The 17,713-nt window shown below is 32.2% G+C and overlaps 1 protein-coding gene across 1 annotated transcript in view; it reads right to left on the bottom strand.

Annotated features, from left to right (window-relative positions):
- The window catches only part of LOC107456548 (coronin-6), a 38,673-nt gene that overhangs the window by 14,700 nt on the left and 6,260 nt on the right, over positions 1-17,713 (bottom strand). The window contains exons 2-7 of the mRNA XM_043047311.3: positions 7,832-8,029; positions 6,335-6,587; positions 4,971-5,146; positions 2,863-2,979; positions 2,080-2,184; positions 61-206 (exon numbers count right to left, since the gene is read on the bottom strand). Coding sequence (XP_042903245.1) covers positions 61-206; positions 2,080-2,184; positions 2,863-2,979; positions 4,971-5,146; positions 6,335-6,587; positions 7,832-8,029 — 995 coding nt within the window. The remainder of the gene's footprint in view (positions 1-60; positions 207-2,079; positions 2,185-2,862; positions 2,980-4,970; positions 5,147-6,334; positions 6,588-7,831; positions 8,030-17,713) is intronic.

The following is a 17,713-nucleotide window of genomic DNA, read 5'->3' as shown; positions in this document are numbered from 1 at the left end:
CAGGTTTTCCAGGTGGGTGGCCACCCTGTTTTTTTTAACAAATTGACAACATTTATTTACCTTGCTATTTCACACTGGTGAATATCACACCCTCTTTTTGGCATATAACCTGCACCTCTCTGAGGATCTGAAGACTGATAGGTATTGATATAATGCACAAAAGGAGGCTCATCTGTTATTTCAAAGTATCGAATATTGCTATCACCCTAAAAAAATTTGGGCACTATTAGCTTTAACACAATTTACACAATAAACCATCATTATATGTTATTAACATTATCTCATATATACATGTTATTAACATTATAACCCTGGAAACTTTACACTATTGTTTTAGTTCCATTAGTCTTTTGCAAACAGCATAGAATCAAAACAATGTTTGTTTTTACAACTTAAATTCAATATGTATAGGTGTTTCCTTTTTTTTTTTTTTAAATGAGCCAAAAACAAGCATAGATAATTTAAAAATCAGATAATTTAATATATATATAATGCATTATTGTTATTTACATAATAATTCTAAAAAGTAGCTCATATTTAATAAAAAAATTATATGCATTGATGCTGAGCTTTTTTTTTTTTTTGTTTTGTTAAAGTATCAATATCATTTCTGACCGTAAAAAAAAAAAACAACCTTAATTTCATTACTTAAGATCTAATTTTAAATTAATACAAAAACAAGGCAGTGAATTCTTATTCTTATTTTTAAAATTGCATATTAAATAACTAAGAAATACTATACTGATAGTTATTAAAAACTGGAGATATAGGACACCATATTTATCTTGTGATAAAGATACACACAAAGTTCACAACTGTATGATCTATTAAATACAACACAACAAAAAATATTTGTTTTTATACATAAAAATATTTTTATTAGAGACATAAAGCATTATTTTTCAAAATAAATGAAATAATTTCATAACTTCAAATAAAAAATAAAATAAAAAAAGACTAATAGAAATAGCTGGAATTTAGAATGGATAGGGCTTTAAATGAAATTCCTAACATTAATAGATAATATACAGGGTGTCTAAAAAATGTTGCAACAAACTTTTAAGAGAAATAGGCTACATCATAAGGGTTAAGAATTGCATTGCTGCATCATATAATTGAAAGACTGTTTTGCACCTAGGTGTACTGTGTTGATGCTGTCTCTTCCAACACTTACCACATTTATTGAGCCATGATCTCTTTCTGTAGAGAACTCTCAAAGCAAATCCTGTATCAAAAGCCTGTGGAGTCTGAAACTTATGATGTTGTTGGAATGGCAAGTGTGTACATGTTTTTACTGCCATAGTTAAAAAAAGTGAGTTTAACCACATCCTGGAATAAATGATCTGCCCATATCTGGCATGCATAGTGACTAATGAGCTTTGAGCGCTTGTTGTAACATTACAAACTGCCTTCATTTAGTCTTGTACATTTATGTAGCATTTTATCCAGTACCATCAAAGTTTTTCAATTAATCACTCCTGGTATTTTACTGCCGTGATGGCTCAGGGGATATAGCTTTCGCCTTCCAATTAGGTAAAACGGGTTCGAATCCCAGCAATGGCGGGTCAACACGAATTCCGCATCCGGCTCACACCGACCACAGTGCTGACGTGAAATGTCCTCAGTGGTAGACGGATTATGAATTCAAGTCCCCATGCCATCAGACTAGCCATGGGAAGTTTTTGTGGTTTTTCTCTCGATGTGACGCAGATGCGGGTTAGTTCCCTCAAAAAGTCCTCCACAAAGACAAATTTCTCCCAATACTTGATCCAGGAGTTCCCTTGTGTTCTGAATTGGGTTTAAAATTATAAGGCTACAGAGTTGAACATCAGTAGTCTTAAGCCAAAAAAATTCGGTTGGATGTTCAAGGACGGTTATAAAATAAAATCACTCTCATGTGTCCTTTCATATTTTCTACCACTTTCACTGGAAATTTCTTATTTTGAATTGCTTTGCAGCTCTCAATCCTTACTATATACCCTAACTTCCCTAAAAGTTTCTTCCAATATTTTTCAAATATTTATAGATATCTATTAAAAAGTGATTTCTTTTTAAAAAATTTTTCTCAAGAGTAGATACCTTTGCACAGAGATATAATAAATTGACATCTGGGTCATAAAAGGGACTCAATATTCCATTGCTAGTGTCCAACTCCTCGAGAACAAAAGGTTCAGCAATCGCAACCTAAAACAAAAGAAGAAGAATTAGTATTCTAATGAAAAACAAAGCCTGTCAACTTGATTATTTACTTACTCCCTCATTAAGTGCAGTTTAAAATAAAACCTAACATATTACTAATATGCTTTTATTAACAAAAAATATTTATAAAATTACTTACATTTATAGCATTAAAAATTTATAATGAAATAAATAAAAGCAGCGATTTTTCAAATAAAAGGTTAATGAAATTTGTGTTAACAATAAATCCTTTCCAGAATTACTTAATAGTATTCAATATTGAATTTGAAAATGGAATTTAAAGAATAATTGTTTGATAATTCATAGAAAACTTTAATTGATAATTACTAAAAAATTCCAACAAAAAATTTATTTAAATTAAAAGAATGTTTTGATTTAAACTGAATACTGTTTATTTGATTTCTTTTAAAAAAAATAAGCAGTTTTCAAATTTAATTTTTTGCTGACTGTTGCAAGCTGAAGTGTTTCTCATAAATTTAAGTTTCATATAGAGATATGATTTGGTTCTAATATTAAGGTAAAAGTAAATTGTTCATTATAATATAGTTCATTGCGTAAAAGTAAATTGTTCATTATAAAATAGTTCATTGAGCAAAAGTAAAGTTTTACACCATCCATAAAATAAAGTTAAATTACTCAAAAATTTCTTTAAGATAAACTTACTTCACTCCTTAAAGCATACTGCCGTTCACTCATTCGAGAAAAACCTGTAGTGAAAAGAAGTCCATTTTTTAAAAATATGGCTTTTTGTGGCTTTGCTCCTTCGTGACCCATTGCTTCCTAAAAAAGGATTAAATTCAATAAAATGGCAGCCAATGTAATTAAATAATTGATAATACTCTAAAATTATTTATTTGGATAGAAATGTTAAAAAGTTATATTAAGTTACATAACATGCATAATTTAATAAGACAAATTAGAGCATATTCAGTGTTATACACTTATTTTATAATTTGTACAGTTTTAGCTCTGTGTCTAAGGCATGTTAGGATTCGACTTCAGGAACATGCTAAAACTGCTTAAAGCTATTTGTGCAATAAATGCATAAAAATTTAACTTTCTTTTTAAATTTGTAAAAGTATTGGCAAATGGTTTTTCTATCGAATAAAAGATATATTTCTTTAGTTCCTGGGGGGGGGAGACGGTCAAATTGAATTTTTTTTAAACAAATGCTGTATATTTTATATTTGATTACAGAAATTTCTGTTAGATACGTTGCTTAACCAATTAGAATTATAATAAGTCCATATAAATTAAGCATAGGCAACAAAAGAATTTAAATAAGCATGAGACAAACTACCGAAAAATGCAGATTTATATGTTTGTTACCGGACCGCGCGATGTCGCGTGACGAAAATTCTTTCCTACAGTTTTTGCCAATTAAACAGATTAAGAGGTAGCAAGATGCATATTATCATCCAACTATTTTTGCAAAAAATATGTTTTCTCATGACAATAGCATAAAATTGCTTCAGATTTATCTTTAAATTACCGCTCTAATCTAATAAATTAAAAATTAACCCAAACCTATTCCTGTTTCTTTTCCTGAAAGATAAAACATCTACATTTTTCATCCTCTCTCCCATTTGTTGCTCATTTACTCCTCCTCAACTGCAAAATGACTCTTGATTTGAATTTCCTTTTTATAAAATAATTCAGTTTATAGTAAATTCGTATTTTGATTTGTTGAAGTTTTCTTTGGGAAAAATTCTATCATAAAATATTTTTAGCACTAGAATCGCTAACAATTTTGAAATTTGGCTAATTTACTGACTAATAAATTGAAGTCTTTAGCTCAGGTCCTGCATATACATTTACATAAGTATCATTATTGAAAGATAATAAACAATAATACACGTGCACTTATACCCACAAACTACAACACATAGTACCAGAGTCGCGATGGCTTAGGGAATAGAGCGTTCGCCTTTCAATGAGGTGAACAAGGTTCGAATCCCAGTCGATATGAATTCCGCATCTGGCTTGCACCAACTACAGTGCTGACTTGAAATATCTTCAGTGGTAGATGGATCATTGGTTAGAGTTCCCTTGCCGTCAGGCTAACTGTGGGAGGTTCTTGTGGTTTACTTCTCCATGTAACGCAAATGCGGGTTAGCTCCATCAATAGCTTCATGAAGACAAAATTTCTCCCGCTACTCGATCCAGGAGTTCCTTTGTCTTCTGGATTGGTTTCAAAATACAAGTCTATGGAGTTGAACATTAGTAGTTGTGAACCCATAAAATTGGGTCGGCTGTTCAACGACGGTTATAATATAAAATAACAAATAGTACCAAGAGCCGCGATGGTGCAGGGGATAGAATGTTCGCCTTCCAATAAGGTGAACCGGGTTCGAATCCCCAGCGATGGTTGGACGAAACGAATCTGCATCCGGTTTGCATTGAACACAGTGCTGACATGAAATATCCACAGTGGTAGACGGATCATGGGTTAGAGTCCCTTAGCCATCAAGCTAACCGTGGGAGGTTTTCCTGGTCTTCCTCTCCATGTAACGCAAGTTCCCTTGTATTCTGAATTGGGTTCAAAATTACAAGGCTACGGAGTTCAACATTAGTAGTCGTGAACTCAAAATATTGGGTCAGGTGTTCAACAATGATTTTAAAAAAACATATAGTACCAATATCCAAAAAAAACAAATTCTCAGTTTTAATCAATATAAAGATGAAAACTTTGCAAACCTATGTAACTGTGCAAGCTAACAAATGATAAAAATGAAAGAAACTCAAACAGAACTATTTTTTAAATAAATTACCTGTTCCATATCGCCACTCCTAGGATCAAAAATTCTTATCTTCTTGTCTTTACAGGTGGTGACCAATCGAGTTCCGTCCCAGTTCCAGCATACATGCCAAATAAGATCTGGGTGATTTATAGAGAACAAAATCTCAGCAGTGCCAACATTCCAGATATAAATTTTTAAATCAGCACCTGCAAAAGAAAATGCATGTTTTTATTTCTCAATAAAATATCCAAGAAAAATATACCATAAAAAATATGGTTTAATACTGGCTAAGACACCCAAGAAATTATGAGTTTATCATTTTGCAGAGTATTTACCTTCCAAAGAGAATTTTCTCAGTAAATTTAACAAGCAAGGAATTTCCATGACTTTAATTTTATAAAAACATTTCACCTAAATTTATACCCTATAAGCGAGTTTAAATTTTTTTTTTTTTAATCCTACCCCGGGGACTAGTCAGCCAATGTCTTGCTGTTGAATTAGACAACATATCTTATCGCTCAATACAGATGCAAAAAAACAAAAAGAGAAGTATCTCCAGTTTTAATATCTTTCAATTTGGATTACACAAAAATATGTCCAATAATGAAAACAACCCCACAGAGGGCATGAGGCCTGCTATAGTGATTCTATTGGGATGCTGCTGAAGGTAATGGTGGAGACAGCTGGATGACATGCCAAAATTCAAAAGCAGACAACACCTACCTTCCTTAAAAAATTAATACATCCAGAAAATTAATTATCTCCATGAGCAGTGATTAATTCTGCTCCATAGAGATGCTTAAGCTGGCATCCCTTTTTATACTTTCTCACTAGTCATGTATCAATGACCGGTCTGTTACCAATAGTAACCATTGATCAAATACTGATAATCAATTGTATCAATTATGATACTACAGATATCTTATACTACCTATATAATGATGCTTAAGATGCTATCCTATACCTTTTGACCAGTTATCATATTATTTCTGAAATTGAATTGCTTATTTTTTAAAAGAAATACTGCGTTCTGATTACCTGCTTCAACACAATTAAATTTTTCAATAGAAATCAAACAAAGTGAGAAACCAAAATTTCAAGAGAATAATAATTTTACATAAATATGGTCAATGATGATAAATATGTTATTATGTTCAATGTCACCTTTTTCCCATTGACAATCATATAAGTATAACAATCGAGTAATTGATAATATGCAAGTAATCAAGCTCAACCATTAGAATAAGAAAATTCTACGTGTGCTTAAAAAAGTTAGTCAAAATTCCTGTAATTTACAATGCCAACATTGAATAAAAAATATTTTTTAATTATTTTTTTTTTTACAAATTAATACTTTTTTTTTTCAGAATAAATGTGAGCATTTTCCAACTTACCAGCACTCAAGAGTACATTATTGGCAACTGGGTGCCATGTAACCAGTCCAACTCTTCTTTGATGAGCAATTAGTTCAACAAGCGGTTCCGTTGAAGGTCGCACTAATCCTGCATCTGGAATATTCCAAACTCTAACAATGCAGTCTTCAGAACCACTTGCTATAATATTGTCATTAAAGGGACACCAAGCTATATCTAAAACAGGTCCTCTGTGTCCTGATACTAAAGGATAATTTGGCTCAATTCTTCCAGTCTAAAGAAAAATAAAATTTTACTAAATAATGAAACAAAATTTTTTTTAAATAAATCTTTCAATTGAAATCAGCCAATTCAAACAGTAGCGTATCTACCACTACAAAATTACAACTACAATTCACTAGTATATAAGGCATGTTAGCTCGATTCTATGATGGGGTACCTTTTCATAGACGACGGTTGACATTGTCAATAACTTCACCCCCCACATTGGTGACCTTCTGACATGATGCGAACATGCCTACCTAGGCAGAAACGCCCACTTCCATATGAACACGTCTACCATGGCAGTAACGCCCACTTCGATCTGAATATGCCTACTTTGATGGATAGTCTACATTGAACAGTTGACTTGCTACTGTTTGTTATTAAGTTTGTTAGACTAGCAGATGAGCAAAAATAAAAGAAGAGTTATTTTCTTTAACAATCAAATCTATAAGAAAAGTAGAATTTGAAGATTTTACTTAGATTGGAAGACTTGTAGATTTGAAATAACGGAAACTATCATTGAAATTTCAAGATTGATTTGTTATTGAAAGGACTATGAGTCAAATTTCAAATAGGTGTCTATTCTAGATCAACCACAAATTTCAAAGACTTCAGCATACCAACAATATACAATTTTCAAGGAGTCCAACAGTTGATTTCTTTTATAAATATGTTATTAAAAGATATAAAATATATGCTTGTATTTCATACACATTTTTTATCAATTTATTCTAACCTTTTCCTATTTTTTTTTAAATTTACTATAATCAAATCCTAATAAGACAGTATTCTACATCACTTTAAAAACCAAAGATAAATAAATAAAATAAATAAAAACAAAATAAAAGTACTCAGTTTCAAAAATAGTAATGCTACCCGCTGAATAAAGAAAATAATTTTAATTCCAATATTAAAGAAAATAATTTCAGTCCTACCCCTCAAGCAAAAAGATATAAGGATTTGATATAACTTATGGTTGAAATCCCTTAAGTTACAATGAGCACTTGAAGTGAGATAAATAATTCCTTATATGAAAGAATAAAAAAAAAAAATTTCTTATACTGAATTTTTAAAAATTTTTTTTAAACAGAGCTTATTGGGACTTCTACAATTTTTTTGAGACTTTCAGGTTATCTAAGCATCTAGATACCCTATTTCAAGTGTAGCTAAAAAAAGAAGGGAAAAAAAGCTTTTTATAAAGAATACAGCATGAGATTTTTTTTTTAAAGATAAATCGAATAAATAATAGCTTACTTTGTGTAGAGGAAGAACCATAAAGGCACCACCACCAGCAGCTTCTATGACTATTGCTAAAAACTTTGGATTTACAGCACAAAAACTAGAATCCCAGGAGTTGGAGGTAATTCGAATATTGTCATAACATTGCTCACGCTTCAAGGGTTGTCCAAATATATGGCGAAATTTACTGCTCCGTACTATTCGGAAAGACATCTGAAAAATAAAAGTTAAACAATCAAGCCTTAAAGTCTACAAATCAGCAGCACAATATTTTTGGTAAATCTGTGGAATACAAATATCTTTGAGTCCCGCAGTGGACTGATCGTTAAGACACGCTTCCCAGTAGATCACCGAAGTCAAGCATCATTGGCTGCGGTCAGCGTGCGGGTGGGTGACCACTTTGATCAGTATGCGTAGGGACCGAGGGTGTGCGGTATTGGTCTTCGTTAAACTGTTCTAACGTAAAGAGCTCGACTTCGCGTGCAGGTCGTCGGGCTACTGAAGCGGGGGTGCCATCCCCTCTGCAGAGGATCAACATTGTGATGGCATGTCTTCGGATCATCCTCAGGGATGCTTCCCTGACCGTCGCCAATAGCCCATTGTGCAGCTCTAGTGTGACGTAAATGAACTACAACAACAACAACAAATATCTTTGGAAGTTAATTTGAAGTATAATTTAATAATAGAACCCCAGTCCTACACAACAGCTTAGTGCTTTAATCATCATTCCATCGCAACTCCTGTACATTAACCTATCAATATCCTGGATGTCCTCCTAAATTTATCAACAAAATAATAAAAATCACAATAATTTTGTCACACATTAAACCCCATACACTATCTCATTTTTTCTTATTTGATCTATTTTCAGACATCTGCACGGTGATCAGCGATATTGGAATTTCAATATCGCGATAATTTTATTTGCATTATTTTTGCATAGGCCTATCTTTTCGTTGCCAAAAATGAAATTTATCCGCACTCACGATAATATCGAATCCTATAAGTATCATTATCTGTGATACTCGCGATATTTTTGTTGGCCAAATGAAATTTATCAGCATTCCCGATAGTATCGAATTCTATAATTAGCGTCATAGATGTTACCAGGGGTCTGTCCAGACATTTTGTGAAAGGTCCGTTTTTCGTGAAATTGTGAAAAAATTACTCACATTCCTTCAACCAGGGTCCGTTTTTATGAATTTGTGCAAATAGGGTCCGTTATTGCAAAAAAAAACTTTTTCAAGGTGTCTTTAAATTGTAAAGACGTACAAGATTATGCACAACACTGTAAAATTATAATTAAAAAAAATTAAATTTTAAAAAATAAACAGCAATTACTGCTTCTAAACTAGAGATGCAACATACAAATATTTGGTATTTAGCCTATACTGCTGAACGCAGAATATTAATTTCGGACGAATAATGGAAGAATCGTCTGCCGAAGACAAAACTTAATTCGTTTACATCCATCTTTCTTGTTTTCTGCTATGGAAAGGGTTTATTCGATTAACAAAATAATAATGAAGATAAACAAATTTGTGAAGGGTCCGATTAAAAGAAAAATCATTTTGTGAAGGGTCCGTTTTCATGAAAAGATATTTTGCGAACGGACCTAAATTTCTTCTAAACAGACCCCTGGTTACTCGCGATATTATCGTTAAAGCTATATCATAGTATAGCGGTATCGCCTACCTCCAATCTTCGAAGTCTCCGAGGTAATATGCCACGTTTATAACTGCTGTAAGTCTGCAACTGTTACTCATGACTGTTAGGTCAAGTTTAGCCTATCTAAAGCCTGCTCTGTCTACGCTTATTTTGAAAATAGCGCAGTTTTATGAAAATGAAAATTGTTTAAGGTCTAATTTTTTAAAATTGAAAAACTTACTCCAATGCTATATAACCTGGCCTCATAAAAATTTGCAAAAACTGAAAATAAGGCAGTGGTTTTGATGCTTTTCATCTAGGTGAAAAAAATGTCACCAAATTGGCGGTTTTTAAGATAGTTTAATAACTTTTAAAATGTTTAAGTAATTTGTCCGTTCTACAGAGCAGATAATTCTTCACGGCAAGATTATATATATAATTTAAAATCATCGCTTTTGCTTCAAGTGTAAGGCACTTAAACTATGGCTTTTTTATTTTCCTTTGTGACAGAGTTTCGAGAAACAGTGCTAATGATGAATTCTTAATTCCCTGCCCTCAGAAAATGGTAAATCAGAGTTAAAATGAGTTGTTACAAGAAATCCAAAGTGAATCCAAGTGACTCTCAACATCAAAAAAGTAAATTAAAAACAAATATTTTAATTTATATAATGACACATTGCCAGTATTGTTACAATAATATTTTGAGTATAAAAATTCTTCACATTAAAATTTGGTTACGCTATGATAAAAGGTTAGAACATAAATCAGGTCTAGGTGTATAATTTTCGAAGAAAAAAAGTAGGCTTATCGAAGTATTACACACACTCTTAATTCAAGAAAACATACAAAAAACTATCGGATTACCATTTCCAAAATTGTATAATAAAATAATGTGTTTAGAAGGGAGGGGGGGGGAGTATTTAAACAATTTAGAACAGGTATGACCACTCGTTGCCTGTAAGTGGTTTATGTTAGAGTAAAAAATAAATAAAAAAATTCTAACTACAGTCTAATTCGTTTATAACGAAACCTCATTTATCGAGGTCTCAGGTTTAAAGAAAATATTTTTTATAAATGTTTGGTTTAATACTATATATATATTTGGTTTAATATTATAGAATCCCATTGTGACGATCATAACTTGGATTTAAAGAGGAAATTTCGATATGAATTACAAAATATTCCTTCGAGGTCGAACAATTGCTTCATTAACAAACGTTGAAAGTTTCATTTTACAAACGATGTTTCAATTTGTTCAAATGAAACATACAAAAAAAAAAAAAAAAAAAAAAAAAAAAAAAAAACTTTAAAAAATTTTTTCTAGTTTTCTTCTACGGATTGTACTTTTTTTTTAAAAAATTTTTGCACACAATGATTAAGTTCGTTTAGCCAAAGTTAATTTCATGCAAAAAATAACTTTTTAGAAAATATTTATCATTTGTTATTATTTTATTTAATAATAGTGGACAAAATTTTGAAAGTATTTCCCAAATTGCGGATACCCCCTATATTTTGGGGATCAGAAATCCAAATCCGTCAACAACAAAAAAAGATATGCCAATTCAGAGAAAGTCCTTTTTTGTGTCTGATTTCGTAACTTAAGATATCGTTTACACTTAATTACCATATTTGAGGTGACCCCCTTGGACCATTAAGATAAGAGTCCTAGAATATGAAGATCGGATCATTAGTTTAAAAGTTATTCAGGGTAGTCCGTTTATTTATTCATTTCTTTTATTTTTTATTTATTCACTTATTTTTTTTGCGCACTGTTCATATGGTTTAAAGTAACGACTAGGGGGCCCCTGACAGTTCTATGCCTAGACCCCCATATTTCTCGATCAAATTGTCCTGGTTCTTTCGAATGTAAGTCTGTTCTTGGCTATTATTAAATCATATTTTGAAGCACCCATAAGTTCATTTCATTATCGTAAGTAATCAAGGCTAACCCTTGGAAAATGGTAAAACAAAATTATAAAGAGAAAGAGGCGGGGTCATAAAATCAATAACCTACTTAGGAACAGATAATTTATAATCCAAAATAATCTTATTCATTGAATGTCAACAAAGAAACGGAAAAGAGACTTCAAAAAGGAAAAGGAAGCATGCAGCTACGGCGAAAAAAAATATCAAAAAGGAAATAAACATCTTTCGAAAATATCGTTAAGGTGAAATTAAGATTAGATAAATGTAGCATGTACCTAACTTCATTATTAGGGAGGAAAAAAATAAAAGAATTTTTTTTTAAACTAAAAAAAGCATATTTTTCTAACTGGATTTGGTAAAAAATCATCTACTGATATTTAATCACCAGACTGCATAAGAAATTAGAAGGGGGAAAAAATTGTAAAAATCGCTTTGAAATTCATTTTTAAACAAACCTATTCGTCTGCCATTTAGTGCTGTACCTAAGGAACATATAAAGATCTGTCCCAAAGTTACAGAAAATTAAGAGGGGGGAAAAAATAAAGAAAAAGATGTTCCTTAACTGAAAAACGTTAAGACGTTGAAGGAAAAGAAATTGGACTTTTTGCTTTCCATAGTAATTAAAATTTGAAATTTTTCCGTTTATCGTCGTCCGAACTAACTTAAAAGGATAAAGGAGTTGCCATTCCTAACAATTTAATATAGAAGAATATTAATTAAAATATCGTCTGATTAATGAAAATTAATGTTGAAGCAGTTGCATGTAATGTTTCAGATCTCACGAGCCAACAGTTTTGCTCCAAAACATAAACGTCATTACACAGATCATACCATATAACGAAATTTAAAAGCTGTTTGACGCAAGTATCGAATCGGGAATGCAGGATTCGTATTTACTTGAAGAAAGTTAACACCCAGAGAAGCAAAAAGTTGTAGGTTAGACTGAGTGCCTGATTTATCATTCGGCCTGAGAAACCAGAATTTTGAGGCCTATAAATTTTGCAGATGTTTTCCCGCCTATCTGAATTCTAAGATAGCAATAATTGAAATGAATATAAGCTTAATTTTCATGCTCTATATATAATGATTGTTTCAGTGGCGTACGCAAGGGAGGGGCTTAGGGGTTTAAACACCCCCCTTGAGCTCAGACAAAATGGCAAAAATAAAAATTTTAGTAGAAATTATGCGAGCTATTATTTTTAAAGACTATATATTTTTATTTGCCTTATGCCTACTTTTTTTTTTCTCACGGCATTTCTCAGAATACTGAAAAAACATTTACTACAATAGGGTTGTACTTTTGAAACCAAACTCACGTGATACTGTTACGGACTGGTTCCTTTCTGTCCTGCCAGTATAGTTTTCGAGACTGGCTGTCATTCGCGAGGTCTTTACGCGATGATTCTGGAATCCTAGACGTTCTGTCGTCTTTGAGACAAATTCGAGAATTTTGGAGATGCGGTGAAAAATTGTATAAAAGGAGGAAGTTTGCTTCGTGAATTTTTCTAATTCTCAAACTTTTTCTTTTTTTCTCTTCTCTTCCCTATCTTTTAGGTAAGATGACGATCCCGTAATTCCCAGATGGAAAGGTAAAAGGCCTTGTACAATACTAGATGACGATGATGATGATACTTCCGTTGAAGAAAACGTTTCTAGCATATCAAAATCTGATGAATGTGAAAGTGGCCCTCAAAGTGTTACTTCTCACCCATATGACATTGGACTTCTTTCAGAAGATATTACATTATGCTCTTAAACTTAAAAACTCAAATCAAAATTTAACTAAACAATGTTGTCTAAAAAAAAGTCACAATTGTCTAGCTGTCTAAATTATGGAAAGTGCTTTATTACAGACTCGAATTTCTTTTAGTAGTGTCAGAAAATTATGAACACCCCCCATGAAAAAATTCTGCGTACGCCACTGGATTATTTTATGTAATAATTAGAGATATACCGATATGAGTACCCGGACCGGCCTACTTTACAGAGTATTCAGTGCCGGGCAACGCTGATTTATATTCGACGCAACCATATTCAGAATTATATTATATCCGTCGTTGAACAGCCGACCCAATTTTGGGTTTATGACTACTTATGTTCAACTCTGTAGCCTTGTAATTTTGTACCAATCCAAAAGACAAAGAAACTGCTGGATCAGTACCCCCACAGGCATGATTTGTTACGGAAACATGGAGGACTTTGTGACTCGACCGATTTAACGTGCATCAGTCACCATTTACTACACGGGGAGTCTTCGGCCGGCGGGAATCGAACCCACGACTTTTTGGACATTTGTTCAGTGCCCAGGCTATCCCGGTCAACATTCAGAATTATAGTAACTTTAAAATTATTCATATACGTAGTTTCAGAAATCCGCATTCCATCAGTTTCTTAATAATCAAGTTAAATAACCGTTTAGGCACGGCATATTTAACATTTGTGCAGAATTTTAATTTAGGAAATCCTTGGCAAAATGGACACCCTCAGAACAGAGAAATATGTTCGCTAAGGAGAAGTGTCCAATTAGGAATAGGACTTGAAAATTTAGAAATATAATACTCAAAACTATTTTTATTAAACTAATATGATGTTTAATTAAATGCAAAATTAGAAGAATAACGATGATATGTGTATTATTGTAATAAAAATCACAATGAATGGAAGATAACTGCAGAAAAATCTGACACTTATCTGTGTATTGCTCTTATACTAAATTCGCGTTCAGATAATTAATAAATGCAATAATGTTTTGTTTATTTAGATTTCTAGGATTGGCATTTTATAAAAAATAAACAAAAGTTGCAAACAGAATATGAATATTTTCTTACAAATACCACCTTAATTATTCTAATGCTACCATCCATTTAAATATCATAGAGTATTAATTTTCCTAGTAAATAACACTCGTTAAAACAGAGGGAAGAAAACAAAAATTGATACATTTTTTAAAGGTAACTAATAAATAATAATAATTTTATTCTTGCATAACTCGACAAGACTTATTCTGAAACATATTACATTTTCAGCAGTATAAGTTATTTTACATTTAATATTGAAAAAAAAAGATATTCATTACAAATTGGTCATTGACAACTTTATAAATCTAATTACTCATATATTACGCTTATTGTTAACAGATGATTGAAAATTTAACTCCGATAGTAAAAACATTTTTTGTTAATACGAAAAATGCTATTTTGACGTTTATAATTATTGAGGTTTATAACATTATTATGACGGTATATAATTATTATATACCGTCAAAATACTCTTCGTTTAACAGATGCTACAAAAACAAATGGTTCTATTGTATGTATTTTTGTAATAATTATTTTTATTTTATTTTGTAGCCCTCGTTGAACAGCCGACCCAATTTTGAGTTTACGACTACCAGTGTTCGACGTCATTGCCTGGTAATTTTGAACCCAATCCAGAAGACAAGGGAACTCCTGGATCAAGTATTGGGAGAAATACTCGTATGCCTTCGTGGAGGATTTTTTGATGGAACTAATCCGCATTTACGTTACACGGAAAGGAAAACCACGAAAACATTTCACGGTTACGCCGACCTGAGAGGAATACAACCTATGATCCGTCTACCACTGTTTCCCCTGACAACCACTGAGGATATTTTAAGTCAGCAGCAGCACTGTGGTCGGGGCGAGCTGGGAGCAGTATTCATATCAACCAGCCACAGCTGGGTTTCGAACCTGGGACACCTCCCAATGAGGCTCTATCCCCTGAGCCACCACGGCTTCCTTGTAAAATAACTCGTCGATATAAAATCATATGATTTTCATGCTGTTTTGCAAAATGTTACAATACCTGCTACAATAAGGGTTAAATGTTACAATACGGGTTATCGAACCTCGCAGGACGATAAATACAAATTTTACCGGGTACCCGGAACCGTGTAAAAGATTTAATTTTTCCTGGGCACCAGGACCCGGAAAAACTTTAGAACTTGGTGCATCTCGAGTAATAAATCATTTAAAAGCATTTTGTACTCAATCAAGAAAGTTTTTGGCTCAAAATACGTCTAAATCCTCAGAATTTCCGAATCCGGCTCAGATTTGCAGTCAAATCAGAAAAATATTTAAAAAATATGAGCCATCAGAAAAAGAAAAGAAAAAAGTCTACGTCTTGGGGTTGTTAGAGCGCCAGCCTCTGTAATCTGTATGTACATCTCACAATAATGGAAGAGACACTTTCAGGACATTTTATTCAAATTTTTCAAGAAATACTCGAGAGCTTTTCAAGCTTATGTGCAAAAATAAACCGAACGTGGTAACCCCTGGCGTCTTCTGCGATTAGCTTTATTCGATTAACCATCCATTCATTAAAAATTGATCCGAAAATCTTGTTTAATTTTATATTGAATATTCTTACAGTTAGAGTAAGAAAACGTAGGGCAAAAATTTTTTTTTTGTCTTGAGCGAATAATATAATGTAAGCTAGATTTACGAAATTTTATGCAGTTGCTGTATAGGGTATTCGAAAACGCTCTTTTTCATTCTTAACTTACAGCCGGTCCCTCAATCCTCTGATAGTTAAACATCTCTTGAGTTATAACATAATTCTGCAAGTATTTCAGGACAAAATCTGACTTGATGTCAAAAACTGAAAGAGTGCCTTCTACTATTGTAGGATACAGTATCTCATCTATCTTATATAAGCCTTAATACTAAATCAGAAAATTTCAAGTCCTGGCTATTGAAACATAATTATCTGCTCCATTTTCATCGGAAACTTAATTTACTGATTGTTTTTAACCTAAACTAGCTCGGAAATATTACAGACTTTTAATAAATTCTACTAGTTCCAGCTTTAAAAAAGACAGTGGGCGCTGAGACTCCTGATCCAAATATAAATGTTTACATTATTTTTATAGAACCAAGTTTCAATACCCAGTGGCGGCTTGAAGCCCACCCAGCTTCAGATTGATGGGTACCAGCTTGTTTGGAAAGTACAGGCGGCATTTGCGCAGTACTGACCACATTGCTAAAATTGGTGGGCTTTAACTTCCGTAACCCTTCTGGTCAACAAAGGGCGAATATTATTCTTATGGACAGAACAGGAAAAAAATATAATATATTTATATTTTTTTCCCTTGAAAGAATTTTAAGCGTGCGATAATTTTTATTTAAACTAAATCTCAATCATTATAATCATTCTTAACTTACGAGACTTATAACAACAACAAATTTTTTGTTAAGGACTAAAATTTATAATCCTACGTCAGTAATTTCATATTCAGTATCAGTAACTGCAGAGCAATCCAGAATTCCAAAAAGCGTTGGGGAAATAAACAATTGCTGTATTCTGAGAAATTTGCTCCTTTTGACCGCAAAATTGATTATCATTATTTCCTCATACCTGTGTACAAATGATTTAAATGCGAGGAAAAATATCAGTTGCATTATACTGATTACTTAATAAATGATATCTCGAAAGGCATTTTTTCGCAACCAAAGTTGTATTTTTAAAATTTCTAAATGATTTCACATTCTATTTTCATATGTGATAACCCTTGATAACACACATTATCTCTTTCAAAAAGTTGCATAAAATTCCATGACTAACTTTAAATTTATCGTGCATACGCATACTTTTGAATAGAAGTCATTACAAAATAAAAAACAAAATTTAAAAAAAAAGTAAACAATAACTTATTTCCAAACCCAATGTTCAATGGACACCAATAGATTCATTATATTTAATTTTTTTTTTATAAAATCTTGATTAAAATTTTTAAAAGGAATGGTTTTTCTTAGAAATATTTGACAAATGGGTACTTGCACTTCAAGAAGATCACGCGCCAGCTGATCGTTTTTAAGCAAAATGGCATTTTAAGCTAAGTTTCTCCACTTAAGTTAGAATGTTAATTAAAGTTATGTTAATTAAATACCGAGCCGTATCGCACAAACGTCTTTTACTTACCTTAGATTGTTAATTTGTTTATGCTTTCTCTTATTACCTTGACATATTTTCGTTTTGTGACCTGGCAACTACGATGCATAATTAGTTTGTTTATGTTCTACATGGCTTCGTGCCTGTCTTTGTGTTAAGAAATATATAGTGAAAGAATTGAAATCTTTGTGTAAGAATAAAGAATGTGTCACTTAAGAGAATTGATACTTGACGGGCTTGGCTTAGTCGAAATAGAATGGAGGGAACAGTTGTTAACGTAAACGAATTCCCTCATTTCAACAACCAATCAGGATCGATACCCACACTACGTAATTTGCAGGTGTCCCATTCCAACTTCTCCTTGCTGCACAAAATTTGCCTTTTCGTAACGTCTTTGGACTGCAAATTTTTTAA

This window comes from Parasteatoda tepidariorum, chromosome 8, assembly GCF_982258835.1.
Source record: "Parasteatoda tepidariorum strain Cologne lab strain chromosome 8, Ptep-v5.0, whole genome shotgun sequence".
NCBI lineage: Eukaryota > Metazoa > Arthropoda > Arachnida > Araneae > Theridiidae > Parasteatoda > Parasteatoda tepidariorum.
Note: the sequence above shows the minus strand (reverse complement) of the source record. Positions and strands in the feature narration are given on the sequence as shown.